The sequence below is a fragment of the Kogia breviceps genome, chromosome 4 (assembly GCF_026419965.1).
Source record: "Kogia breviceps isolate mKogBre1 chromosome 4, mKogBre1 haplotype 1, whole genome shotgun sequence".
Lineage (NCBI taxonomy): Eukaryota > Metazoa > Chordata > Mammalia > Artiodactyla > Physeteridae > Kogia > Kogia breviceps.
The window spans coordinates 179621581-179649341 of record NC_081313.1 but is presented as its reverse complement, the minus strand read 5'-3'; the positions used below and the strand labels follow the sequence as shown (position 1 = coordinate 179649341).

The 27761-nt window shown below is 56.5% G+C and overlaps 1 protein-coding gene and 1 long non-coding RNA gene across 4 annotated transcripts in view; both read right to left on the bottom strand.

The window, feature by feature from the left end:
• Positions 1 to 7228, bottom strand: part of LOC136794116 (uncharacterized) — a 31947-nt gene extending 24719 nt beyond the window's left edge. Inside the window, exon 1 of one of the 2 annotated variants that reach the window (XR_010840471.1) lies at positions 7138 to 7228. This is a non-coding gene — a long non-coding RNA (uncharacterized lncRNA). The remainder of the gene's footprint in view (positions 1 to 7137) is intronic. The other variant, XR_010840472.1, reaches the window with a different exon arrangement.
• A 3905-nt stretch (positions 7229 to 11133) lies between these two features.
• DAPK3 (death associated protein kinase 3) lies at positions 11134 to 26321 on the bottom strand. 2 transcript variants are annotated; one of them, XM_059060061.2, is made up of 9 exons: positions 26201 to 26321; positions 25042 to 25199; positions 17758 to 18118; positions 17342 to 17471; positions 17046 to 17094; positions 16373 to 16399; positions 15112 to 15264; positions 14345 to 14390; positions 11134 to 13881 (listed from the first exon to the last, which is right to left on the bottom strand). In XM_059060061.2, the coding sequence occupies exons 2-9, from the start codon at positions 25101 to 25103 to the stop codon at positions 13345 to 13347; spliced, it is 1365 nt and encodes a 454-aa protein (XP_058916044.1). In that variant the 5' UTR covers positions 25104 to 25199; positions 26201 to 26321; the 3' UTR covers positions 11134 to 13344. The 2 variants fall into 2 exon arrangements, with proteins under 2 accessions (XP_058916044.1, XP_058916045.1); XM_059060062.2 differs by lacking the exon at positions 26201 to 26321 and adding an exon at positions 25891 to 26026.
• Between the last annotated feature and the right edge of the window lie 1440 nt (positions 26322 to 27761).

The window sequence follows — 27761 nt, the reverse complement described above, 5'->3', positions numbered from 1 at the left end:
AGATGGTCAGTGGCTTGGGAGCTGGGATTTGAACTCAGGTCTCCTCAGACCCTGTTCTTTTTGCCCAAGGGATGTTGGAAGGCTCCCTCGGAGACTGAAGACAGGGCGGGGAGGGGGAGGGTGGACAGAGTAAGGGGAGACAGGAGGGGGACAGGGTACCCCTTGACCTGAGGGTGATACCCCAGGGCCAGCCGTGGAACTATAGCCACCCACCCGACTCAGTCCAGAAGGGCAGGAAAAACCTGAAGTGTAGATAGTTTGGATCAAAGCCATTGAACATTTAGAAATTATGGGGGAAAAAAAAAAACAATTACCATATGACCTAGCAATTCCACTCCTAAAGAAGATAACCAGAAGGATTGCAAACAGGTGTTCAAACAAAAACGTGTACAAGAATGATTCAAAGTAGCACTATTCACAGTAGCCAAAAGGTGAGAGCAACCTAAAAAGTCCATCAAATGATGGATGGATGAACAAAACGTGGTCCATCCACACACAGCCTTAGGAAGAAGGAAAGTCTGACACTCAGTACAACATGGATGAACCTTGAGGACATGATGCTCAGTAAAATAAGCCAGACACAGAAGGACACTGTACGATTCCACATATATGAAATGTCCAGAACCAGCAAATCCACAGAGATAGAAAGTAGACTCATGGTTGCCAGCGGCTGGGCTTCGGGGGAAGGGTGGGTGTGGGAGTGACTGATGATAGGGACAAGGTTTCTTTTTGGGGTGATGGAATGTTCTGGAATTACAGGTGATGGATGGTTGCACAACACTGTGAATGCGCCAACTCTCACTGAATTGTTCACTTAAAATCATTAATTGTATGTTATGGAAACTTCACCTCAATAAAAAGAAAAGAAAGGGATGCAGGGAGGGAGGATCAGGGCACGGGGGCAGTGAGGGCTCCGTGTGCTTTCATGCTGTGCTTCAGTCAGTGGCAATAAGGCTGTGGGGCGAGGAGTGCGGGTGTCCAGAGCCCTGCCCCCCACTTGCCACACAACACTCCCACTGTCCTCTGAGCTTCCTGCAGTGGCGTCCATGGAGTGGGGTCTCTGTGTGCCCCAAGGCTCCCTGCCCTTCGCCACAGAACGGGCTGGGCAGCAGGTCGGCCCTACAAGTCCTGTCCTGCCCTGGATTCGGGGTCCCAGGCTCCCGGGAAACTGCTCACTTCCTGTGCCCCAGCTAGGGGGAGCCTCCCACTCGGCTGCTGCCCCTTCTAAACACGGCCTTCCTGCCAACAGAAATCACCTAGCGGTGCAATTACCACTGCCCTTTGCCCCCGTGGCCTTACAACCCAGCACAGAGCAAAACACAAAGAAGAGAGCGGTAAGCAGATGGACAGATGGACGGCAGCAGAGCCGGGAGGTCCCGCTGGGCCTGGGGCTCACCCCTGGCACTAGCTTCAGCTAAGGCCTCATGCAGTCCTTTCTCCACCAACCTGAAGACCCGGTCTAGATCACTAGTAGGGTGACCAACTGTTTCTATTTTCCAAAAAATTTCCCTTTACTTTTTTTTTTTTTTTTTTTTTAATACGTTGCGTGCCTAGTGGTATCTTAGTTCCCCGACCAGGAATTTGAACCTGCACCCTCGGCAGGGAAAGCGCGGAGTCCTAACCACTGGACCGCCGGGGAATTCCCATCCCTTCACTTTAGCATGGAAAGTCCTGCTTCCCCAGAAATCCCTCAGAACCAACCAACCGAGATGGTGGGTCACGGTATCCGCTAGCCTGCTGGGGGCTGCAGAACAGAGGTGAAAGGGCCCACAGGCCGGAAGTCCGGAGGGGCTGGGTTTCTATCCCTCCCAGGCCATTGACAAGCTGTATACCTAATGGCTCAGAACACCATGTCCTGGTATGTTTGAGCAGGATTTGAATCTGTTAAGACTCTCCTTGCTTCAAACAAACAAAACCAAAAAGCAAACAACACTATTATGGGCTGAACTGTGTACACTTAAATTCGTATGCTGAAACCCCTGACCCTTAGGACTTCAGAGTATGACTGCATTTGGAGGTCACTGAGTTAAAATGGGGTCGTGAGGGTGGGCCTTAATCCAGTATGACTGATGTCCATATAAGAAGCTGGGGGCTTCCCTGGTGGCGCAGTGGTTGAGAATCCGCCTGCCGATGCAGGGGTCACGGGTTCGTGCCCTGGTCCGGGAAGATCCCACATGCCGCGGAGCAACTAAGCCCGTGAGCCATGGCCGCTAGGCCTGCGCGTCCGGAGCCTGTGCTCCGCAGCGGGAGAGGCCACAGCAGTGAGAGGCCCGCATACCACAAAAAAAAAAAAAAAAAAAAAAAAAAAAAGAAGAACCTGGGACACACCGAGGGAAGACCATGTGAGGACACGGGGAGAAGATGCCCATCTGTAAGCCAGGGGGAAAACAGGCCTCGGGAGGACCAACCCTGCAAATCCAGAGAGACAGAAAGCAGACTCGTGGTTGCCAGGGGCTGGGGAGGGGTGGGGAGTGGCTCCTAGTGAGGATAAAACATTCTCAAGTTTTTTTTCTTTTTTCGGCCGTGTGCCGCGCAGCTTGTGGGATCTTAGTTCCTGGACCGGGGGTTGAACCTGCGCCCTCGGCAGTGAAAGTGCAGAGACCTAACCACTGGACCGCCAGGGAATTCCCAAAATATTCTTAAGCTGATCGTAGTTGATGGTTGTACAACCCTGTGAATATACCCCAAAATCTGAAGTTTACACACTAAATGGATAAATTGAATGGTAGGTTAATTCTATGTCAATAAAGCTGTTTTTAAAAGTCCTCTGGGCCTTGATGAGAAAAAAAAAAAGGGTGGGGAATTCCCTGGTAGTCCAGAAGGACTGAATGCTTTCACTGCCGAGGGCCTGGGTTCAATCCCTGGTTGGGGAACTAAGATCCCACAAGCCTCGCAGCACCCCCCCCCAAAAAAAAAAATCACCCAATGTGACTTTTATTTTATTGGGTAGCATTTCCAACGCTTGTGACTTTAATCAAAAATGCACAAATGCCCATATACTCGCTAACAGCACGTAACTGTCACGCTAATAAATTAGTGCCTGCTTTAACGGGGCACTAAACATTATTCACTCAACAAATGTTTATTGTGTGTGTAGTACTTGGGGCAGCGAAGTATGGCCCATGGGCTAAATCCAGCCCACTGCATGTTTTTGTATAGCCCTCAAGCTAAGAATGGCTTCACCTTTTTAAATGGTCATGGAAAAAAATAACGAGAAGAATTAAATTTCATGACAGATGCAAGTTACATGGAATTCAAATTTCAGCATCTATAAATAAAGTTGTCTTGGCTGGCAGCCATGCCTACTTGAGTATGTGTCAGCTGTGGCTGCTTTCAAGCTACACGGCTGAGCTGGGGGGCTGGGGTAGAGACCCTCAAGTCTGCAGGGCAGAAATCACTCATTTCCTGCAGCGTCTGCTGATGGCTGCAGTGTATGCAAAGTCTGGGGTGGAAGGTGGCCGGAAGAGCCCACTGTGTCCTGGAGGGCAGGTGGGAGTTGGTGCAGGGCGTGGAGAGACACTCGGAGAGCCTGCCAAGGCCTGCCCTTTGTCACAGTCACGGAGCACGGTGAGGCTGATCCTCCGGTCACCAGGCCCGAAATAGTCCAGGATGGGACAGGGACACGGGAGAGGTGGCTCCGGGGCAGCCAGAGCCCTGCCTGGCCACCAGACACCTCGGTCACTATGAGAACAGCAGCGGGATGGGGGACCACCTCATCCTGACTGCACAGCACTTCCCCAGTTTCAGCACTGAAAGTCCCCCATCCTGGGAAAGGCCGGGCCCAGGCAAACTGAGACAGTTTGTCACCTTGACCCGGGCCCACCACCTTGAGTGGTAGGATTATTCTATGACCCGCCTCTCTAGGGCTCAGAGAGGAAAGGGACCTTGCCCAAGGTCACTCAGCGGAACTGAGATTTGAACACATCTGTCAAATGCTGACCCAGGACCGTCTCCAGCCAAGGAGGCATCCCAGGCGGCTCACCCTCACCCCATCCGCCTTCCGTCTTCCTACCCGTATCGCGGGAAGATTCTCTCACTCCTCTCACAGCCACCTGATGGGCCCAGTGAAGCCGGCCCCATCTGCCCCTGGCTGGGCAGCTCTGGGCACAGTGTGGACTCCAGCTGGACTAACCTGTGCCTTTCCTGCAGCCCTTGGCCTCCCCAGACAGAACCCCGAGAGCAACCTGATGTGCCCCTGTCACGTCCACCAAGCACCCCCAAGGTCAGTGCTTGGCAGTCAGTCTCCCCAGGCCCCAGGACGGGGCGCCCTAAGACCGGCAGCCCGGAGCGTGAGTGGGCGGCTCCAGAACCCGGCCGCCGCAGCCCCTTCCTAGAGAGAGATCCCCGGGGCAGGTAACGTGCCACCTGTGCCTCAGCGTCCTCCCCTGGGCTTCGGATGCCCATTGCTGCTGGGTTTTTGGGGCAGGTGTCGCCACTCACTGGGACAAGGAGCCCAAGGCCCGCCCCCGCTGCCCCAGGCCGGCCCCGAACCCCGGGGGGGGGGGCACTCACACCTGCTGGACCCGTTCTGTGTTCGGGGGCGGGGGGTTGGGAATTGTCTCCCATGCTCCTGTGACCAGTACAACCTACCCCTTTTCTGCAGATGAGGAAACTGAGGCTCCCGGAGGTGGAGTCCCTTAGCCGCAGGCCACAGACAAAGGAAGGAGACAGGGTTCCAGGCCAGGCTGGTGCGCCTGGGATGCAGCTGTGCCCACTGTCCCGCCCGGGCTGGCAGCAGGAGCAGTCATTGCCAGGCTCCCCTGCGACCCTGGGCCCGGAGGAGGGCCCCCAGCTCCCGATGCCCCCAGCGCCTCCCTCCGAGGTCCCTTCTGAGGCCGTTCGCTCTCCTCCCACCCTCGTGACAGGGCTGGGGCCGCAGACTCCCCTATAATTACTATGGTATTTATTAGTTTTCTTTATGATTCTCGCTCATTTTATTGATTTTAACTAAATTCGTTGGAAGAGAAGACTTCATGGCCTTGCTGTGGATGGGAAACCTTGAATTTCCTGAAAGCACGTTGCTACAAACACTAAGAACGCCTGCCCCCCCCATCCCTCCCCTAAAATCATCCCGGGGAGGCCCAGGGATAAGCACTCCACCTTCCTGGAACGCTCAAGGCCAAGAACCACCTCAGGTCAGTGCTTCTCAACTGGGGGCAATTCTGTCCCCCGCCCAGGGGACACCTGTGGTTGTCACACTGGGGGACTCTCCTGGCATCGAGGGGGTGGGGGCCAGGGATGCTGCTCCACAACCCACAGCGCCCAGGACGGGCCCACAGCCAAGAACAATCCAGCCTGAATGTCAGCGGTACCAAGGGGAGACACCCTGACTAAGGGCAGAGAACTGGCTCAAACCCCCATCCACTCGGGACGCCCCTGGTGGTGCAGTGGTTAAGAATCTTGCAGGGGACACAGGTTCGAGATCTGGTCCGGGAAGATCCCACATGCTGCAGAGCAACTAAGCCTGTGAGCCACAACTATTGAGCCCTCGTGCCACAACTACTGAAGCCCGCGTGCCTAGAGCCCGTGCTCCGCAACAAGAGAAGTGACCGCAATGAGAAGCCCGCGCACCGCAACGAAGAGTAGCCCCCGCTCGCCACAACTAGAGAAAGCCCGCGCGCAGCAATGAAGACCTAAGGCAGACAGAAACAAATTAAAAAATAAAGTTAAAAAAAAAAAAAAAAAAAAAACCACCCCCTGGAGGCGCCCTGAGTGGGACTCGTTGTGCAGAGAAGGCTGAGAGCCCAGGATGGGACAGACCCTGACACACACACCCACGTGACACACACACACGCTCACATGCCAGTCATCCGGCGGCTGACTCCCTCCTGGGCCAAGTCATCCCCCACCCCCGGGAACTCGGCCTGGCCTGCCCTCACCCCTGATCTTCGAGGCACCAGGGAGCTCACTCCGTGGGGGAGGAGGTGTGGCCTCGGGATTGCCGGGGGCCCAGGCGGGTGGGCGGGACCCCACGGGCCTCTCGCTGGAACCTGGCTCCTCTGAGGCCACCCCAAGTCGGAAGCCCTGCCAGGGAGACCCTACTCCACCCCAGCTCACCGCATACAGGCAGGCGACCCTCCATGCGAAGCGTCCTCACGCGGGTCCCTGGACAGTCCCCCCACCAGAGCTCTGCCCTGGTGCCCTTCCCCAAATGTCCTAACAGCCATCAGGGGAGAAAGATGGAGGGAGAGGCTCCAGGCGGTGGGGCAAGGCTGCAGAGCCGGCTCCCGGGGCCCTCCTTTCCTCGTTCTATTTCGGGACCCGCCCAACCCCAAGCACTTGGCACTCACGTCAGGCTGCACTCAGCGGCCATCTTAATCAGCAGTTACTCTGCCTGCTCGACCCACGCCCCAACAGGGCCAGGGTGGTCACCTCCAAAACTGCCTCCGCCTCAGGTGTCCCGTCTGCCAGGCCTGAGGGGGCATCCTTGGGGCAGACTAGGGGGCCAGCCAGTGCCTGGGGGAGGAGCAGGCTGACCAGCACAGACAGGGGCAGCCACATGCCCTCTGCTGCCACTCAGGAGCCCCCGCAAGTCCTCCCAGCACATTCTGGAGGGAGCCTGGGGTGCCCAAGAAATGTCTTCATCACCTCCCTGTTCCCTTTAAGCTTCTCTTCAATAAGCCCGGGAGGGGAGGGGGCGGCAGGGGGGGCGCAGAGGCAACTTTCAATCATGCAAACAGGGCTCACTTCTGCAGGGGTCTGGAAGTTCTCCCATACCGGGACCCTCAAAAATGCAAAACCCCGGGGGGTGGGGTGGGGGACACCGGGGGAGTCGGGGTGGCAGGGGGAGGGAGGGAGGGAGGGAGGAAGCCACACACTCCCCGAGGGGAGCCGGCACCAAGGCCATCACTGCAAGACACACATGCATCCTGGGGTCACCTGGCCAGGGCAGGGGTCCCCGGCTCTCTCCCCTCCAGGACAAGGAGAATCAGGGAGGAGAAGTCCCAGCCCCCTCCTCCTCCTCCTCCTCCTCCCCCCTCACTGCCCTCTTCCCACCTGGGCCGGTTAAGTGCCCCCAAGGCTGTGTTTCAGACGTCCTTTGCATGGGGTATGTCTTTCACCACTGTTCTGTGTCTCACTTTTCAGGCCACCAAGTGGGGCCAGGCAGAGGGACAAGGGGATGGTTTCAGTACTTACTTTTCTTTTTCTCTCTGTACAACAGGGGGGCTAAAGGTCTCGGGGGCTGAAGGAGCCTCTCAGGGCTGGTGGGTCTGGCTTTATAGACCACCCCGTGCCCTGGCAGCCCCGCTGGTTATTAATAGCGGTCGCCGCCTCTTGCCCAAGTATGGTCAGGAGCACAGCAGCTGTGGGCGTGCAGCCCCTGGGCAGGACAGGTGGTGCGAGCACGATCCTCTGCCCTACGAGAGGTGGGCAGCGCTGCAGGGGACCCAGCATGGCCTGGTGACTCCTGCGCCCGAGCCCCCAAATCTAACAAGACACGCTTAGTGAGGGGGCGCCCAGGGTGTGCTGGACCCTGACACACGCTTGCCTCTAACCCTCGCTGCCACCCTAAGAACCACTATCCCTAAGGACAAAGCTGGCACACACACAGAAGTGACGTGTCTGCCGAGAGCCAGGAGCCCAACTGGGCTGCATCGAACCCAGGCCTATCTCACTCATTTTGCAGATGGCGCGTGACTCAGGCGAGCTGTGGTGAAGGCCTCGATGGAGGGCCAATCTCACGCGCTAGGAAAACACAGAGGGTCCCCCACAGCTGCCGCCGATGAGGCCGGATAGCCCAAGGTCCTCCTCCTCAAGGGACCAAGGGACCGGCTGGGCTCCTGCTGTCACTGCCCTGCCAGCCGGTGGAATGATTCAAGCAAGTCAGAAATTTCCTCCCACAGAACTGGAGGCCACCTCATCCTCTTGTCACTAAAGGCTGCCCGCACACTCTGCTCCTGACTGCGCCCCAAGTGCCCTGCGGGGCCTGCGGCGTCCTTCTCCCCAGGGCTGTCAGTCCTTGTGCCTAATAAAGAGCCGTCTACTCATCTGTCCTTGTCAGACGTCCTGCATCCAGCCACCCCTTACCCTGCAGTGCAACTCCCGCCCTCTCTAACTGGTGACAAGGAGGCAGTTGAAACACAAGTCACTGGGAATCCTCGGGTGGACCAGTGGTTAGGACTCGGCACCTTCACTGCCGTGGCCCGGGTTCAATCCCTGGTCGGGGAACTAAGATCCCGCATGCCATGTCCTGCACCCTCCCCCCCCAAAAAAAATACAAGTCACTGACCCAAGAGCTTCTGGCTCAGCAGCCCAACCACAACCAGCAGGTTTGTTCCTGCCCAGCCCGGGAGGGCATTTTGCCACAGCCCCAGGCTGCCTCATCAGTAACGCACCCGGGCCTGAGGGAGCTGATGTAAGCAGATATGGTAGGGGTCCCGGAGAAACAGAATCAGAGGCGGCTTTCTTGACATCAGAGAAGCCATTTTTTGGCCTAAGCCACTTTGGGATCTAAGCCTGGCCACAGTGTTTGTCCTTGAACAGATCTCTATAATTAATGAGCTTAAAGAAACAAAAGAATGCAGGGATGAAAGACTGTTATCAGACAAGAGAAGTAACAATAGTGCAGATAATAAATCAGCTGTAAAGACTCAGCTGTAAAGGCCAGAAGCACTTTCTTGAGCTGTTCTGCCAAATTTATTTGTTTATTTACTGCCGGCTACACGGCATGCAGGATCTTAGCTCCCTGACCAGGGATGGAACCCGTGCCCCCTGCATTGACAGCATGAAGTCTTAACCACTGGACCGCCAGGCAAGTCCGTTTTCCCAAATTTAAGCCCCGCCTCAAGAGCTCAGTCACCAGATCAAGCTGGAACCCAAGAGATAATAATGTTGACCTTCTCTGACCCTCGTGACTTCAATCTAATAAAGCTTGGACTCTGTTGACCACCCAAAATCTGGGCCCTCCCAGACCCTCTCCCCTCCACAGCGGCGGGGGTGTAGGGTCAAGTGGCTCTAGAGGCACAATCGTGACCCCTGTGCCCGCTGCCATCTCTCTCTGCAGCTGGTGTCACGACGTCCACTTGGAGAACTTGACCTGCCGGGGGACATGAGCTCTGCTAGTCTGAGGTCTCATCCCTCCGACTTGATCAGCTTCCACAGTGCTCTCCAGGTTCCCGGTTACTCCCCATAGCGTCTCTGGCGGGGGCAGGGTGCACCAACACTGTGCCGCAGGCAGGGAGGGGGATAGCGCAGTTTCGGGGCGGAGCCGGCGGTGGAAGCCCAGCCTCCCTCACTGGCCATCCTCTGCGCACGCAAGCTTTGCTCTGAGATAAATACGGGCTGTCAACACTTTCCTTGCAACGAGCTTCACGCACATAGCAGCCAAACCCTAAGCGAACCTCGGGGCAGGTCCAGCCTGACTCTCGCCAGCTGGAGGGACAGGGTTCACGGCTCCCATGGTTCATCCCCCCGCCACCCGTCTCAAGAAGCAGGCAAGACGACATTTCCATTTTGCTTAAGAGCAAAACCAGATGCAAGGGGGACTTCCCTGGTGGTGCAGTGGATAGGACTCCATCCTCCCAATCCAGGGGGCCTGGGTTCAACCCTGGTCAGGGAACTAGATCCCACATGCATGCTGCAACTAAGAGTTCGCATGCCACAACTAAGGAGCCCGTGTGCTGCAACTCAGCCCACGCGCTGCAACTAAGACCTGGTGCAACCAAATAAATATTTTTTAAAAAAACAACAACAAAAAACAGATGTGGGGAGCCCTTGATATGCAGACCTGCTGCGAGGCCCACTCTCCTCAGAGAAGAAGGTGCTAACATGCACCCCCCAATCACACCCCTGAAAGAAAAGGGGCTGAGGGTGTGGCAGGGGGACAGGGTACCAAGAGGGGAAGCGAGAGTTGGATTGCTTGGTGAACCTGTAAGTGGATGCAGCACACCTTCATCAGCGTGAGTCACCTACTGCTGTGTAACAAAGCACCACAAACCTAGCACCTTAAAGCAATATGCGTTATCATCTCACAGTTGTGGGTCTGGAGTCTTGATTGGCTTACCTGGGTCCTGTGCTCAGGGTCCCTCAGGAGGCTGCAATCCAGGTGTCAGTCCAGGCTGGGTTTTATCCGAAGGCTCGACTAGGGAGGGGCCCACTATTAGGACCCGTCATGCGGTCGGTGGGCTTCGCTGCTTGCTGGCTGTTCCTTGCCGCCTGGGCCTGTCCAACGTGACGGCTCACTGCATCAAAGCCAGCAAGGGAGTCAGCTGGCAAGATGGAAATCATAGGCTGTGCAGCCTAACCACGGAAGTGACTCCATCACCTTCCCAGAGTTCTGTTGGTCAGAACCTGCCACGAGGCCAGCCTGCTCTCCAGGGGGTGGGGAGCAGGAGGCGGAGCTACATGGGGGCCACACTGGGGCCTGCCTGCCACAGATAAGATTCATAACAGCACATCAGCCCCAGGGGCTCTACAAAGGGACAGCACTACTTGTAAGTGCTTGCATGGGCCAGATACACTGGGAGGCGCTTTATGACCACAAAGTGGTTCCCTGTGCTCTTAACTGACAGATCGAGGATGCCGAGGCTGCACTGGGCAAGATAACCCGGGCCAGGGGGCAGAGGTCATCTCCAAAGCAAGGACACCTGCTCACGTTACCCACTGAAGACGCTGGGGAATTTGCCCTCAGCACAGAGGTGCTTTGGATACTGAAAGGGCAGGTGTTGAGTCCAAAGGGAACTGTGGTTTCTACCCGGAAGTCTCCATCAGAAAGGATGGATGGGTGAGGGCCCTGCCCCTGCCCCTATCAAGACAGACCATTGTGTCCACCTCCTACAGCCATCTCCCAGGGCCTGACGTGGGGCCCACAGTGTGGCATGACTGGGGAAATGACGGCTGGATGAATGCTATTTACTGGTCCCCTGAGGCCTTCAGGGAGCCTCCGGCTCACCCCTCTCGGGGTCTGGAGACCCTCTAGCACTGCACAGAAGCTCCTCCCTTTCCGTCGGAGGCACCCAGACCACAGCCTACTGATGTTATACAATTATCCACACCGGGTGCCCCTTTCCTGCCGCGGGCCAACCGCGCTTTGCAACGTACCATCGGGGGATCTGCTGCTCAGAGTCCTGCCTTGAAGGCTTAGTAACCAGGTGACAGCTGTGGAGGAATCACAGACCAACTGGAGAAACCTGAGTGGGTCCAACCATTCGACAAACTGAAATTTACTGAGATTTTAAAAGTGGAAGCTGTCGATCAAAAACAGACAAATGTAAAGGGATGAATTGTACAGTGAGCCTTATCTCAATTTTTCTAAATTTAGTTTTGAAAAACCGGTGAGGGGAGGGATGCATGGAACGAGGCAACAGAAGGCTGAGCAGGCCGCTGGGAAGGAGGAGGGTCAGAAGGGCCCTCTTCGGAACCAGGCTCCAGACCCAGAGGCTGAGGCGAGTGGGAGTGGCAGCGGCAAGGACATCTCCTCCGGGAGGGCCCAAAGCAGGCCAGGGCAGCCCGTGTGTGACCCGGCAGCATCTCAGGAGGAGCAAAGGGACAGGAAACCCCTCCAAACCCACTCCAGCTGGCTGGACACCTCCACCTCATAGCAACGACAAGAAGCCCAGTCCACCTGAGCCCCAAGATCGGAGCAGCCTCCAAGGCCCCCCCAAGGCTGTGGGAGCAGGCAGTGACAGAGAGAGGGAGATACAAGAAGGCGGAGAGGCCGTGGCACCAGACGACTGCCAAGGCTGGCCGCCCCTGCCCGGGCCCAAGCAGAGATGAGCAGGACGCCAGGGAAGCCACGCCTCACTTCCTCTAGGCTGACACACATGCCTCCGAGCAGCACACATATGCTTAGAGGCGTGTGTGTCATGCAGTGGATCTCGTGAGGGGCGTACAGCGGGCCCAAGCCCACATCCAGCTCCCAAAGCCTCCTCGGCCCCGCAGCGTCCTGGGTCTGAGCCCCAGCCAGGGCCACAGGTGGAGTACCCACCCGCCTGTCCAGCTCCTCCCTGCACCAGGCCTGGGCTGGCCTCTGTCCCGAGGACTCCGCTTGGGCCAAGGGGGGTGGGCTGCAGGAAGATTAAGGTTAACACAACCAGCAGCAGAGAACTCCAAGCTCAGTGGCCACCAGCCAGAAACCCACGTCCCGCTGAAGCCTAGCTCTCAGGGCACTCTCTGGGGCGCAATAACCCACTCCAGGGCAGCACCTAGTGGCGCACAGCAGCACTGCCCGCTGAAACCCTCTTAACCCTGTGGTCCAGGCCAGCACTCGCCAAGGCTCCACCTCCACCGGAGAGGGGGTCCCTGGGAACACCAGGCCAGCAGAGGCAGTCAAATGGGTGGCACGGAGCATGGGGTGGGGCATTTGTAAGGGGCCCTGGGGCTCTCCAGGAAGGGGATGCTGGGAACACAGGCCTCCAGCAGCTACTCCGTGGGGCCCACCCAAGAGGTGCTGTCCTGAAGGCAGCACTAGTGGAGGGAATGAGATGGGGCAGGGCAGTGGGTGGGACACCCCCCCCCCCCCCCCCCGCCCAAGAGTCAGCGCTGTGTGTTGACAGGGAGCTGGAGAGAAGCAGACGGTTGCACAGCCTGCCCGCTGCGGGAGGCTCCAGGCGGCCACAGCTCTTCCCTGCTTCCCGGCCCCCAGCGGGCCTGCCTCTGGGAGGGAGTGGAGACTCAGCTTTGCAGATGTTTCCTTTACTGCGTCCGGGCGCTGTGCCCTGCCACACACTGCCCCCAATACAACCTAGACCCACATCTCCTCGAGTGCTGTGTCATCTCCTCAGCTCTGGCCCTGGTGCCCAGCCCCAGGCTGGGGGCCATGCGAGGGGCTGGGGGATCTGAAGAGCTGGGCTCAGAGGCCACCTCCACCACGGACCCTGGAGGAGCAGCCATCCGTCTCCAGAACAGGAGGAGCCGGGGTGTCCAGCAGAGGCCCCTCCAATTCTGAGCCCTGGGGTGAGCCCGGGGCACTCAGACACCCCCATCCCCACATCAAGGCTCAATGCACTCAGACCACATGGAGGGCCTGCAGCCACTGACCCAGGCCCTGCACATGGAGGCTGCCACCCCTACACCCTGCCACGTGTGAGGCATCTGTGTCCACCACGGCCAGAGCTGCCTTGGTGGTGCCAACCCCTTGCAGAGTTCCTGAGGTGATGCTGCCCCAGAAGCTCCCAGAGTTGAGTTGCAAGAGGGAGGGGCTGAGTTGGGGCCGGGCAGGGGGTGGGGTGGGGTGGGGGTACATGTGCAGAGAAGGCCCAGGTCAGCCACATCCTCCCAGGGCAGAGCCGGGCCAGAGCCCTCCCCTCAGCCATGGACTCCTGGGCCCTGTGGAGCGCATCCAGGGCCAAACCACGGTGACGGAGGGCTCCCCCTGGGGTGCAGGACACCGCGTCCCGAGTGGCCCTAGCGGAGGCTGCACTCCCCGCCCTGCAGCTTCTCCTGCTCCATGGCACGCACCAGATCCTGCACGAACAGCATCTCGGAGGCCACTTGCTTGGCCAGCGCCTCGTAGCGGTTCTCGAGGCGGCTGAAGCGGCGCCTGAGCCCGCTGGCCCCCAGCAGGGCGCCCTTGGCCTCCTCCTGGGCCTGCCGCTGGAGCGCCTCAGTCTTGTGCAGCTCCTGGCGCAGCCGCCACAGGTCCTGGCCGATGCTCTCGTTCTCCTCGCGGTACCAGGCCTCCTTCTCCTCGTAGATTGCCGTCAGCGCCTCGATGTCCTCGTGGAACAGGCGCCGGCTGTGCTCGAGCCCACGCAGGCCCTCCTCGGCCGCCGCCACCTCCTCCAGCACCTTGGAGAAGCGCTCGAAGTTGACGTAGGTGTTGTTGGGGGGCATGCTCGAGTGCGACTTGATGGTGTACTCTTTGAGGCGGGCCGTCTTCAGGCGCCGCCGCTCCGGCTTGCGGCCACTGTCCTCCCGCCGCACGTTCCGCCGCCGGATCGCCTGCAGCAGGAGGGGGGGGCGCCTTGGACCGGGGGCCGGCAGGGGGAGCCCGCCCCCGGCCCTCCACTCGCTTTTCACTGGCACGCAGCCCTGCCCATTCACGTACACACGCTCCTGGCGCTTCCACGCTCTTGACAGCCGAGCCAAGAATGGATGGCAGACTATGTGGCTGTGCCACAGACCACAGAGCCAAAAGCATTTATTCTTTGGCTCTTTACAGAGGTTGCCAACCCTAACCCGGGCCTGGAGGTGACCCTTTTCTGGGAGGTTCTGGGGAGGGATCTCTGCTACGTGCAGAGGGAACGTGGACTCTAGCTGGCATCTCCGTGAGATGGCTCCGACACCACGTCCATGCACACCCCGCGCCCCACACCGTCCGGGCCCGCTCCCCTGGGGACCCTCCCCCATGCCAGGGGCTGCTCACACCTGCCATGCCTATGTGGGGTCAGCCCCACTGCCTCACCTTGATCCAGGAATGTTCCAGGCTCTGGGCGATGGTCATTCTCCTCCTAGAACGGCCCCCAACCCTAATTAGTTGCACATAGGCCACTTTACCATCCTCCCCAACACAGAGAGCAGGAAGGGGTGAGCCATGCTCTCCCTGCTGCAGCTCTGGCTCTCAGCCCCACCTGTGGCTGGCTCAGGCACCCACCCCTGGGGACACCCCCAAGTCCCTAAAGTCACCCTCCAGCCCAGCAGCAAGTCCCTGAAATGACTGTGAAAATACAGGCACCATGAAGAACTTCCACTCTGCTTGGCCAACCACAAGGAGCTTATCAAGGGGTCTGGGGGTGCAGACTCCAGGGTCTCCATGTTTTCTGGGGGGTTTCGTTCACAGTGTTGACACCTAACGCTGGGGTCTCACAACTCAGGCGCCTAGAGGAGGAGGCTGGGGAGGACTGTGGCCCACGGGAGCACCTCTGTGTGAATGAAGGCTCCGTGCTGCCAGCACAGTTAGATTTTTTTCTAGGAAAAACAACAAATAGTAATCTGGAATCTTTTAGGAAACCTCCTATCTTAAACGTTGGCCACAAATTAAAAGCTTAAGAGACAGCTTCTTAAGAGGGCCGACCTAACTCCTCTGTGCTATCTCCAGCCCAAAGCAGAAGCCACGCCTGATTCCCAGTAACAGGAAGGTGGCGGCTCGGACAGATGTGTTACTTGTCCTCGGCCAGAGCGCCCATCCTGGGGGTCTCGCTAGGCCCTCCCTGCCTGGCCCAGCACTCCTACTTGGGGTCTTTGACGAGCAGCCGGCGGATGAAGTCCTTGGCCAGCTCGCTGGTGTTGCTGAAGTACTCCTCGTCAAAGTCGTAGTTCACGGCCGAGATGTTGGTCAGGGTCTCCTGCTTGGTCTCTCCCAGGAATGGGGACGCGCCACTCAAACTGGAAGACGGACACCTGGCTCAGTGGGGCCAGACAGCCCTGCGGTCACTCCACAACCAGGCCGCTGCCCAGGCCACCACCCGACTCTGCCATGCCCACGAAGGGGGCAGACATGGAAGAAGGGTGATGCCGGGCCCCGGGCCACAACTGTGCCCAGCCTCCAACCAGAGCAGTGAAAATCCACTGCCCAGCCAGTGAGGGGTGCTGAAATGAGTGGGCAAAATCTCTGCAGAATCTCAAGGTAGCTACATGGACGCACAGCCTCGAAGCACTTCCCTGAAGCGTGTAGCAGTTAGAGGGAAAATGGCTAACTTTGGGGAGAGGTGGCGGGGAGTCCTGGCCAACACCGCAGACGTCGTTTGTCTTCCAGACATGCTGCACTGAGGCCACAGCACCACACTGTGGGGTTATGGGCACATGATGCTGTAACTTAGGGTGACAAATGTATATGTGGTCTTCACTCCAATCCTCGGGCACACAGATCAGAAAACCCTTGTCATTTCCTAAAACCCAAGGTGGGAGCCTCTTCTGTTATAATATTTGGTCTTTGTTCCCTTTCCTAAAAGAGCTCGGGGTTCGAGATGAAAGGAGTGTTTTTGTTGTTCACAACAAGCCCCCCCCCAACCACACCTGAGTTGATGCCACTGAGGTGACTTTGGAAAGGCCCTAAGGAGGGGGCCAGTGGCCGAGGAACCAGCAAGTGGGGTTACAGGGATGGAACTTTCATCCTCACTCCTGACCTCCAGGAAGGGGAGGGGCTGGAGGCTGAGTTACTCTCCAACGGGCCTGTGACTGAATCCACCACACCTAGGAGCCGCCAGCCGGAGGACGAGGGGGACACGCCGTCCCGGCCCAGGGCCTTGCACGGTTGTTTCACATGATGAAGCCCTGCCTTCTGAACTCTGCTGAACACACCTCTCTCTCCTGCACAAATTCACTCATTCACTCATGCACTCGTCCATCCATCCAGAGTTCCCGAGCGCCGCGACACGTCAGAGCACTGAGGGTGCTGCCTTCCACTCGCTGTCCCCGCACAGAAGCCTCCCTACCCTCCTCTTGACTCAGCAGGGCCCCGGGAGGGGGCAGGAAGCACCGAGCAGGTACTCACAGGATGTAGGTGATGACGCCAATACTCCTGGAAGAGAACACACAGAAGAGACGGGGGTCAGCTCAGCCGGGGGCACAGCACCCCAACCCCAGAGCCCCAAGGGGGCTGGGGGGCCCAGAGCCCGGTCGGCAGAAGGCCCGTCAGCCCCAGGGACCCTCTCCCTCCAGGGGCTGCAGAGCCCCCACCAAGGCCCTCGCTCTGCTCGGAGGGTCTCAGGACTGGACACGGAAGCGCCTCTGGCCACACCTGCCTGTCCAGGCTCAAACTGGCTGGGTTCGAGGAGGCATGGACAGAGCCCAAAGGCACCACAGACGTGCAGACATGGGGCCCTCGACGGGGCTGCTGTGGCTGAAGGCAGGGCTGGCAAACTCCTTCTCTAAAGGGCGAGACGCTGAGCGGGGCTTTGGGGGCCACAGATGGCCTCTGCCACACATTCGTGTGTTTTTAACAACCCTCCAGAAACGTGAGAACCATTCTGAGCTCGTGGGCCTGGGTGGTCGGCCAACCCTGTTCTAAGGCAGCAGTCTGTCCTGCCCCTGCCCCACGGCTCCACGACCAGGAGAACAGGCTACACGCCGGCCTGTGGCTGTGACCGGCAGCTCCTGGGAACAGACGGGGGATGCCCCGAGGAGAAGCGACGAGGGCAGCCCTGGGCCCGCCGCCCCCCACTCACCACATGTCCGCCTCCAGACCCAGGGGCTCATAGTTGACGATCTCGGGAGCTGCAGAGACAGGGAGACCGGGTCAGGTGCCGGGTGTGGCTAAGGGGGCACAAGCGGACAGAGCCCACTCAGGCAAGGCTGGCTCTCGGCAGGGAAGGCCAGGACGGTGACAGCACCAACGCCAGGCCTTGAGTCCCCTATGTCGAGCGCCGGGGCCAGGAAGGGAAACCTGAGGCCAGTGGGCCTGCCTCACCCCATGCCAGCTGGAAATCCTCCAGTGCCCCCCAAGGCCCACACTGGGCCTTACCCACGAACTCCGGGGTGCCAAAGATGTTCTTGAACTCGTTCCCTGCTTCGATTTTGTGGGCGATGCCGAAGTCGATGAGCTTGATCCGCGGGTTGGGCACATTTTTGTCCAGGAGCATGATGTTCTCTGGCTGGGGGCGGGGCAGGAAGGCAGGGCGCTCGGCGGGAGGCAGTGCTGCTGCCGGCCCAACACCTCAGGGAATAGCGCCAGGTTGTCCCCGAGCACCTCCCAATCCCAGCGTGCGGGGTTTGTGCAGGCTGACCCCCGCACAGGTCCAGGCTTGAGCCAGTCCGTCTCCCCAATGCCCCGGGCAAGGACATCCTGTGCGGAGGGGAGGCGGACCCTCTCGGCCCCCATCCTCACCCTCCCCGGTCAGGCCGGTCCCTGGCTTTGTCCTGAGGACCCAGCGGGGCTACCTTGAGGTCGAAGTGGGCGATGCGCTTGGAGTGCAGGTAATGGACGCCGTCCAGGATCTGCTTGAGGAACTGGGTGGCCTCATCCTCTGTCAGCGATTCCTTCTCCGCCAGGAAGTCGAAGAGCTCCCCGCCTGAGACCAGCTCCAGGATGAGCACCACGTCAGTCTTGTTCTCAAAGATGTCGTGCAGCGTGATGATGTTGGGGTGCCGGATCTCCCGCAGGATGTTCACCTCCCGCTCGATCTCCTCCCGGCTGACCCCTCGGCGGCTGGACGACAAGCGGCGCTTCTTGATGAACTTGGCCGCGTACTCCTTCCCAGTGCCCTTCTGCCGGCATTTCCGCACAATCGCAAACTGGCCGCTGCGGGGACAGAGGGGGAGGGGAGAATGGGGAGTGGGCGCCGAGGGGGACACAGGACTCTCGGGACCGGGCCGTGCTCGGATGACGCAACCTCCTGGGACAGCTCGTCCCAGCTCCTGGTGCCATGCTGAGGTGCACCCCACCAGCTGGAGAATGCACCCCACCCGGCAGGGGTGCTTCCACGCGAGTGCAAATTGGTGCAATAATACAGTGGCTACCTGGCGTTTCTGCAGCAGTGAAAGAACAGAAACAGCTCCACGTTTATCAAAAGGGAGCTGGACTCCCATCGTGGTAAGTCAGGCAGAATTTTCGCAGTCTCGGAAAAGAACGACTCTCCATGTGCTGACCAGAAAGACACCCGTGGGCTTCCCGGGTGGTGCAGTGGTTAAGAATCCACCTGCCAATGCAGGGGGCACGCGTTCAAGCCCTGGTCCGGGAAGATCCCACATGCCGCACAGCAACTAAGCCTGTGCGCCACAACTACTAAGCCGGCGCTCTAGAGCCCGCGAGCCACAACTACTGAAGCCCACATGCCTAGAGTCCGTGCTCCGCAACAAGAAGAGCCACGGCAATGAGAAGCCCACGTACCGCAACGAAGAGTAGCCCCCCTCTCACTGCAACTAGAGAAAGCCCATGCGTAGCAACGAAGACCCAACGCAGCCAAAGATAAATAGTTAAAATAATAAAATAATTTTTTTAAAAAAAAAAAAAAGACAGATACCAGTGAAGACCGGCTCAGTGAAGACAGCTGCAGGATAACACAAGGAACGAGATTTTTTCTGGGTAAAAAAGGTACATGCTGTACCCACCTATACAGGTATGTTTATGTGTGTAGATGCAGGAAAAGAGGTCTGAAGGACACACACCAAGCTGTGGGCAAGAGACATCTCTGAGGAGCATGACTGAGGGCAATGAAAAGGGGTTTTTACTTTTTATTTGATATGACTCTATACGATTCAACTTCTCACAGCGTATTTCACCACTGTTTAAAATCTAAGAAAAGATAAAAAACCACTGATTCAAAAGAGCTTCTTATTCAGGGACTTCCCTGGAGTGGAAGCGTTTAAGACTCCATGCTCCCAGTGCAGGGGGCACAGGGTCAATCCCTAGTCGGGGAACTAAGATCCCGCATGCTGTGTGGCTCGGCCAAAAAATAAATAAAAGGATGTCTATCACCTTTTTTTTTTTTTAAAAAAAGAGGGCTTCCCTGGTGGCGTAGTGGTTGAGAGTCCGCCTGCCGATGCAGGGGACGCGGGTTCGTGCCCCGGTCTGGGAGGATCCCACATGCCGCGGAGCGGCTGGGCCCGTGAGCCATGGCCGCTGAGCCTGCACGTCCGGAGCCTGTGCTCCGTAACGGGAGAGGCCACAACACTGAGAGGCCCGTGTACTGCACAAAAAAAAGAGTTTCTTACTCAATAAGCAGAGTGAAAGAAGTACACACATTTTCACAAGAGAGAAGAGTGAGGATGTGGAGAAACCAGAACCCAGGTGCACGGCTGGTAGGAATGTGAGATGGGGCAGCCGCGGTGGAAAACAGTCTGGTGGTTCCTCAAAAGGTGAAACATGGAGTTACCATCAGACCCAGGAATATCACTCCACAAAAACTTGCACAGCACCATTATTCACAGTAGTCATAAGATGGAAATAACCCAAATGTCCCTCAACGGATGATGGATACACAAAATGTGGTCCCTCCACACATGGGCACATCACTCAGCGATCAAAAGGAGAGAAGCACTGACACTCACTACAACGTGGACGGACCTTGAGAACACGATGCTCAGAGAGAGAAGCCAGACACAGAAGGACCCACAGTGTGTCATTCCATTGATGGGAAACGTCCAGAAAAGGCACCTCCGCGGACACGGGGCGTGGATTCCTGGTTGCTGGGCTGGGGGAGGGGATGGGGGTGTGCCTGCTCATGGGGATGAGGTTTCCGTTTGGATGGAAACGTTCTGAAAGTATTTCATGGTGATGGTTGTAAGACCCTGTGAATGTACGAAAGATCGTTAAATTGTACACTTTAAATGAGTAAACTGTATGGTGTGTGACTTGTATCTCAAGACCCCTGGTATCTGAAGAGAAAGAGAAAAACTCTCTTTACAGCACTCCAGGGAGCTGTCCAATGTTCGTGTTCTTTTGCTATCTAGGAACTTAGTTAACTTGCTTTCACTCAGGAGCTGAGTGAAAAAGGCCAGAGGGTAAATATTTTAAGCTTTACGGGCCATGTGGTCTCTGTCACAATTCTTGTCTGTTTTTATAACCCTTTAAACAAGGAAAAAACCATAACCCTTTAAACAAGGAAAAAACGTTTGTGGGCGGGCCATACTGAACTAGGTGAGGGCCTGATGTGGCCCAAAGGCCATGGGTGGGTCGTGCACCCCAGCCTCCAGAGGATATATGGACACACACATGAGCAGAGAAACTAATTCTAAGACAGAAGGCACACATTCCAGACAAGAAACATCAACCAGGCATCACTGGGGGTCAAGGGAAAGGAGACTAGGTGACTATGTGACATCTCGTGGAAATGGGGGACGAGCACGCAGAGGAAGGAACTGTCCAGACGGGCCTTGGAGACAGGAGGGGTCTCTTAAGTCGGTGACAGCAAAGGGAGGACAGGCCAGACAGAATGAGAAACGAGTGAGGGGCGCCTCTGCTAAGCCAGCAGGGCCCTCAGAAAAGCCGAGGGACCCAACTGGGTGTGTTCCAGTAAATGGACCTCACTGGGACGCCCAGGACCACCTGCAGCCAGCAAACACCTGAAGCGCTGCCCTCGTATCGAGACACAAAGGTGCCCATGGCAGGCCACTGCAGACACACTCCGAGCACACTCAGGCAGGTGAGGATCAAGGTGAGGAGTGCAAATTATTACCAACCAAGGTAGGCTAAATAAGGGTCCACATCCGAATCCCCAGAACCTGTAGACACGTAATCTCATGGGGCAGAGGGCCTTTGCTGACAGAATTAAGTTAAGGCCCCTGAGATGGGGAGGACCCTCGATTCCCTGGGGGGCCCAGTGTCATCACAGGGTCCTCGTAAGAGGGAGGCGGGAGGGTCAGAGGCAGAGAGAGACGGGAGAGGCTGCGCTGCTGGCTGTGAGGATGCAGGAGGGGCCGCGAGCCAGGGGTGCGGCGCCTCTAGAAGCTGGAAAAGGCGGGAACCGCTGCTCCCCTGGAGCCTCTGGAAGGACCCGCCCTGCAGATCCATTTTAGACTCCTGACTCCCAGACCTTTATGATAATACATGGGTGTTCTTCTAAGCCACTAAGTTCTGGTAATTTGTTACAGCAGCAACAGGACACTCACCTACTAGTCTAAAAACCAAGAGCACAGGTCAGACAAGAAATGTCAAGTGTCCCTGATCAGGCCTCGCCCTCCACATGGAAATCCATGCTGTGCTCCTGCCCCCACCTCCACAGCTTAGCTAACATTCCCCACACCAGAAAGGCCTTTCCCCCTCCCCTCTGCTGACATTAACCAAGCAAGTTCTTCAAGGTCCACCTTCCATCCTACGACTACGCCTGACGGTAATAACTTCGAGGGCCGAGTGTTCGCCGCGTGCCAGGAACACTGCTAAGCACTGGACGTGTGGCCTAATTCTCAAATACAAGGATTTTTTTCCCCTCTAGCTTTATTCCAAGCTGAACTAACAAAAACAACTAACAAAGAAAAGTGTTCATGGGAAGAGGGACAAAGACACTGTTAGGTGCTGAATTGTGTCCCCCAAAATCCTAACCCCCAGAACCTCAAAATGTGAGGTAATTAAGTACAAATGAGATCACTGGCATGGGTCCTAATCCAGTATGACTCATGTCCTTATAAGGAGATTATAATAAAGACAGGAAGTCAGGACACAGACATGCACAGAGGGAGAAAATGTGAGGCCATGGGGAGAAGGCAGCCGTCTACACACCAAGGACAGAGGCCTCAGAGGGAACCAAGCCTGCTGACACCTCAACCTTGGATGTCCAGCCTTCAGCACCGTGAGAGAATCAACCTCCACTGTTCATGCCCTCCAGTCTGAGGCACTTTGCTACAGCAGCCCAAGCTGACGAATACAGACACACACAGCTCTCCATGACGTGGAAGCCAGGCTGGAGGTCTACAATGACCAACCGCAGATTCATTTATTTCCCAAGACTGTCCAGGTGACTTGAATTAGGAGGAAAGAACCCTCCATACACATCCGCACAGGCGCACAAAGAAACTCACTCCCAGTTCATTCAGCCCGTGACTCTTGGGACAAGGAAACACGACCGTGCTTCACTCGAGACAGGCAGAAGAAGCTGGACGCCCACCTCTGGTTCCAGCACTGGTTCCAGCACACCTGGGCTTTGCAGCCGGCAGGGCATAACCTCAACGTCCGAATCCTGCCTAGCCACTTTTAGTCTGTATAGCCTTAGGCAAGCTGCTTCCCTGCTCTCAGCCTCAGTTTCTTTATCTATAAAATAAGGATAATAACAGTACCTGCTTGGTAGGGCCTTTCACAGATGAATGGAAATGTAACAAAAAAACAGCCCAGGACTCAGATGTCCAAACAACATCTGTAATTTATACAAATTGCAGCACAGTATGCACAGTGTTGTGTGGCATTAATCCTTCACCTCATGTGTCTCCAAGAATGTTCCGGATCATTACATAGGGCAGCGCTGTCCAAGATGGCAGCTACTGGCCACATGGAAGCTGTCCAGCCCATTCGAATTGACATGTGCTGTGAGTGTATAAGACACACCAGATTTCAAAGGTGCACATCAATAAAAGGCAGTAAACTATTTCATTAGTAATTTCTATAATGATCACAAGCAAATGATAACAGTTTGATATATCGGGTTAAGTAAAATACATTATTAAAATCATTAAAATTAGGACTTCCCTGGCGGTCCAGTGGCTAAGACGCCATGCTCGCAATGCAGGGGGCCTGGGTTCGATTTCCAGTCAGGGAACTAGATCCCTCATGCATGCCACAACTAAGAAGTCTGCAAGCCACAACCAAAGACCCCCATATGCCGCAACTAAAGACCACACATGCGGCAACAAAGATCCCGCGTGCCGCAGCCAAGACCCGGCGCAGCCAAATAAATAAATTTTTAAAAATTAATTAATTTTTAAAAAGGTTAATTATTTTAAAAATTATTAAAATTGACACAGCTACTAGAAAATTTCAATAAACCCTCTACAAGGCTTACATTATACAGGTTGCCGGGCTCTTTTTTTTTTTTTTTTTTTTTGCCGTATGCGGGCCTCTCACTGTTGTGGCCTCTCCCATTGCGGAGCACAGGCTCCGGACGCGCAGGCCCAGCGGCCATGGCTCACGGGCTCAGTCGCTCCGCGGCATGTGGGATCCTCCCGGACCAGGGCACGAACCCGTGTCTCCTGCATCGGCAGGCGGACTCTCAACCGCTGCGCCACCAGGGAAGCCCGAGGGCTCTTTTTTTTATTTAACATTTTCATTGGAGTATAATTGCTTTACAATGGTGTGTTAGTTTCTACTGAATAACAAAGTGAATCAGCTATACATATACATATATCTCCATATCCCCTCCCTCTTGCGTCTCCCTCCCACGTCCCTATCCCACCCTTCTAGATGGTCACAAAGCACCGAGCTGATCTTCCTGTGCTATGCAGCTGCTTCCCACTAGCTATCTATTTTACATTCAATAGTATATATAAGTCCATGCTACTCTCTCACTTCATCCTAGCTTACCCTTCCCCCTCCCCATGTCCTCAAGTCCATTCTCTATGTTTGTGTCTTTATTCCTGTCCTGCCCCTAGGTTCCTCAGAACCTTTTTTTTTTTTTAGATTCCATATATCTGTGTTAGCATACAGCATTTGTTTTTCTCTTTCGGACTTACTTCACTCTATGACAGACTCTAGGTCCATCCACCTCACTACAGATAACTCAATTTTGTTTCTTTTCAGGCTCTTATTAGTGGCTGCGTAATAGTCCATCGACGAGGCTATGGTGCTGTGACAGGCACTGAAGAGGCTTCCCATCTTTTGCTCACAGAAAGTCCTTACAGCAACTCTCCCTGTCCCTAGATCCTTAGGTCCATGTACGTACTACTCCCACGGAATTAACTCCTAGCAGCAGAATCAGTGGGTTAAAGGGAACATACATGGTATTTTTGCTGACTTTTGCCAAACTACTCTCAGCAGCAGATCCTAATACATTTTCAGCAACAGAGTATGAGACTTCTTTGGGGGTGGGGAGACGGCCTGCATTCTCCACCACTCTACCGGAGGAAATTCCTAAAGGAGGGACTTCAGAATGCCAAATGAGCCCCATACACTCTCTCAGCAAAGGCCTGATGAACAGCTCAGTTATGGCTCAGTTATTTACATTCCATTCTGGTGACATCATGGGGCCGGCCAGCAACAAACTCACCAAATAAGGTCTGAGGCTCTGTGGGGAGGGAGGATGGTGCCTGGCAGGTCTGAGGGGAGCAGGGGGGGGGGGGCACTCCCAGGGGACGCTCCAAGGCCCAGCCCAGCAGGAAATGAGCTGCCGGCTGGATCAGGGAAACCTCCGCTCTTTCCCACAAGAATGCCAACCATGGGCAAGGGTGTGGGCCCAGACGGGAGGCCTTCCCTGGAAACGTGAGAGAGCCGGGGAGACTCAACTGCCCTCCCACAAGAGAGGATTAAAGAGAGGGACAGACCCTCACCAACAAAACCTGCCAACATCTACTGCTCTCACGTCAATGCCAGGCACTGTACTAGGTGCCATTTGTGCTCTGCTGTCAGAGCAAGAATTCCAGGCCCAGACTGGCTGACTCCAAAGCCCAAACTCGTTCCACAGCACAAGATACCGACTCATCCCTTCTTGGAGAGTAGGATAAAGGACAGGAGAGGAGATACACCCAGAAAACCCACAGCGGGTCTCTCCCCTTGTCGGAGCCGCATCAGAGGGGAGAGCTCACCTGCCCAGCTCCTCCCCCATCTCATAGTGGTCTTCCACATCTTCCTGCCTGAATGTGGACATAGCAGCCGGTCTGCCTCACGGCGCCTTCCACTCCAGTGCAAACCCAGTCACAGAGGCCCGGGGGACAGGACCTCAGGGAGTCCTCTAGCTGTGACCCTGGAGGAAGAAACAGGGAAATAAGAAAGGAGTGAGATGCCAGCCATTACTTCTAGGTCAACGGAGTGACCTGCTCCCCCAAAACAGGTTTCACATCACACCATGCTGAAATTCCACGGTCCTTGTAGAAAGCACTTGCACTTGGTGGGCGGGGCACTTCCATGTGTCGGCTCATTTAGATACCACACCGCCCCTGAGGTCAGTGTTAGCCCCACTGTGCCACCTCCACCCCCATAGCTCCCACCAGCTACAGACCTCTGCTTCCGCACACAGCACCCCAGTCTTCTTCTGCCTCTCCCTCCTAGGCTTCTCCCAACCTGCTCGTCCAGAGCCCCACACACTTCTGCAAGTTCCCCACACTCTTCACACCCCCAAACCCTGGGGCTCCCTGATTCGCTGCCAGACCTCCAACACGCTTCCATCTCCCTACCCATCAGCGGCCTCAACCCCTTTCCCTTACCCACTAACCCCTCCCCCTCGGCTGGTCTCTTAAGACCCTCTGCAGCGCTGTGCTCACCCCATCTCTTGCTCCCCCCAATCCTGAAATCCCCAGGAACTGGACAATGGCTTCCAAGCTCCTCCAAAGGCCCCGACCCGCTCTTGCTTCCCCTGACCTCCACCGTCCTAGCAAAGCTAAATTCTTCCTCCCCCCGTCCCCGAAGGCACCCCTCCAGGTTTCAAAGGCCCCGACCCCGGTCTCCACACTCCCAACAGGCCTCCCCAAAGGGCCACATCTGAGACTCTCCTCCATCGTCCTTCTCCCTCGACCTTCTCCCAAGCTCCAAGGCAGACCCCGACGGCTTCCTTCAGAGACGCCTCCAAGGTCTCCCCAGCCCCTGACGTCCCTGCTCCAGCGTCCCAGAGACCGCCACGCCCCTCACAGGCCCCGGCCCAGCTTCTTCTCCCACCCAGTCATCCCACGGGTCCCCAAACGTCCCCCCCGCTAAGTCCCCCAAGGCCCCCCCACCACCCGCCAGCCTCGGACTGAGCCCGCTCCGCACCCTCCTCGGCTCCGCGCCGCGAACCAGTCCCTCAGCCGCGCCGCCGGCCGCCGCGTACTCAAGCCCCGCAGCCTTGGCGGCATCGACGCGCCGACTCGTGCGACGTCACCGCGCCCTCCAGGGCCCGCCCCCAGGAGGTGGGGGCCCACCACCCATTGGTCAGTGCGCCCGCCGCTCGTGAAGCCCGCCCACCGCCGCCTTCCAGGCCCTGGCCCTCGCGCGTCCCGCCCTCCTCACCAGAATGCTGCCTCGCCTTTGGCACAGGCTAGGCTTCCTGCATGTGATTGGCTGTAACGAACGCCGGTCAAGCTTACGGAAGTCGGCCTTCCGACTTCCGGCCCCTGGACCGCCCCGCCCATTCTGCTCTGACCGGGGTCCTGAAGCTGGGAGGCGGGATGCTGAAATCCTGCATCCCTATTCCTGCCTACCTTGGGCATGAGATAACGCGAATCCAAGCCCCAGCTCCGGCATGACAGCCCCTGAGGTGAACCCTTGGGCTGCTTTAGTGCCTGAGTGGCAGTTTCCTCCTCTGTAAAATGCTAACCATATTCCAAATACATAAAGATGCAAATTAGGAGATTGGTCTGGTGTTGCCATTAATGCTTGAGGATTTTTTTAAATTTTTATTTATGTATTTATTTTTGGCTGTGTTGGGTCTTCATTGCTAAGTGCGGACTTCCTCTAGTTGTGGCGAGCGGGGCTACTCTTCGTTGCGGTGCACGGGCTTCTCATTGCGGTGGCTTCTCTTGTTGCGGAGCACGGGCTCTAAGAGCGCGGGCTTCAGGAGTTGTGGCACACAGGCTCAGTAGTTGTGGCGCAAGGGCTTAGTTGCTCCATGGCATGTGGGATCTTCCCAGACAAGGGCTTGAATCTGTGTCCTCTACACTGGCGGACGGATTCTTAGCCACTGCGCCAACCAGGGAAGCCCCTTGAGGATTGTTTTGTGACTCCTTTAAAGCTCAAGATACATGGTAACAGCTAGCATTGATTTGAGCCTTAGTGCGTACCAATGAACAACCCGAGGAGGTAAAATACATTATTTTACCCATTCTATAGTTGGGGAAACAGACCCCAGAGAGGTTAGGTAACCCACCTGGAGTCACACAGCCAGCAAAGGCATAACTGAGATTCGTTCTCAGAGAGGCCCGAACCCAAAGCCCAGGATGAACTAGCTCAGATACCATCTGACAGAGACCTGTGTCTTTTGGTCCTTGCTGGCCACCCTAACCTTGTGCAATTCCCCCCCCTTTTTCACTTCAACACCATTTGCCTTCTCGCCTCAAGCATCTCATTGAGATGGCACCAGCTCTTTCTTCCTCCTGCCTGGGGACCACCTTCCTCCACTCTTATAACTCCTAAGCACACTTGAGTTCACAGCTAAAGCAGCACTTTCTCCCATATCCAGTTTCCCCTATTACATCTTGTATTTGTCACCATCAATGAGCCAAGAGTGATACATTATTAACCAATCCATACTTTATTCAGAGTTCCTTGTTTTTCCCTAATGTCCTTTTCCTGTCCCAGGATCCCACATCACATTTAGTTATGTCTCCTTAGGTTC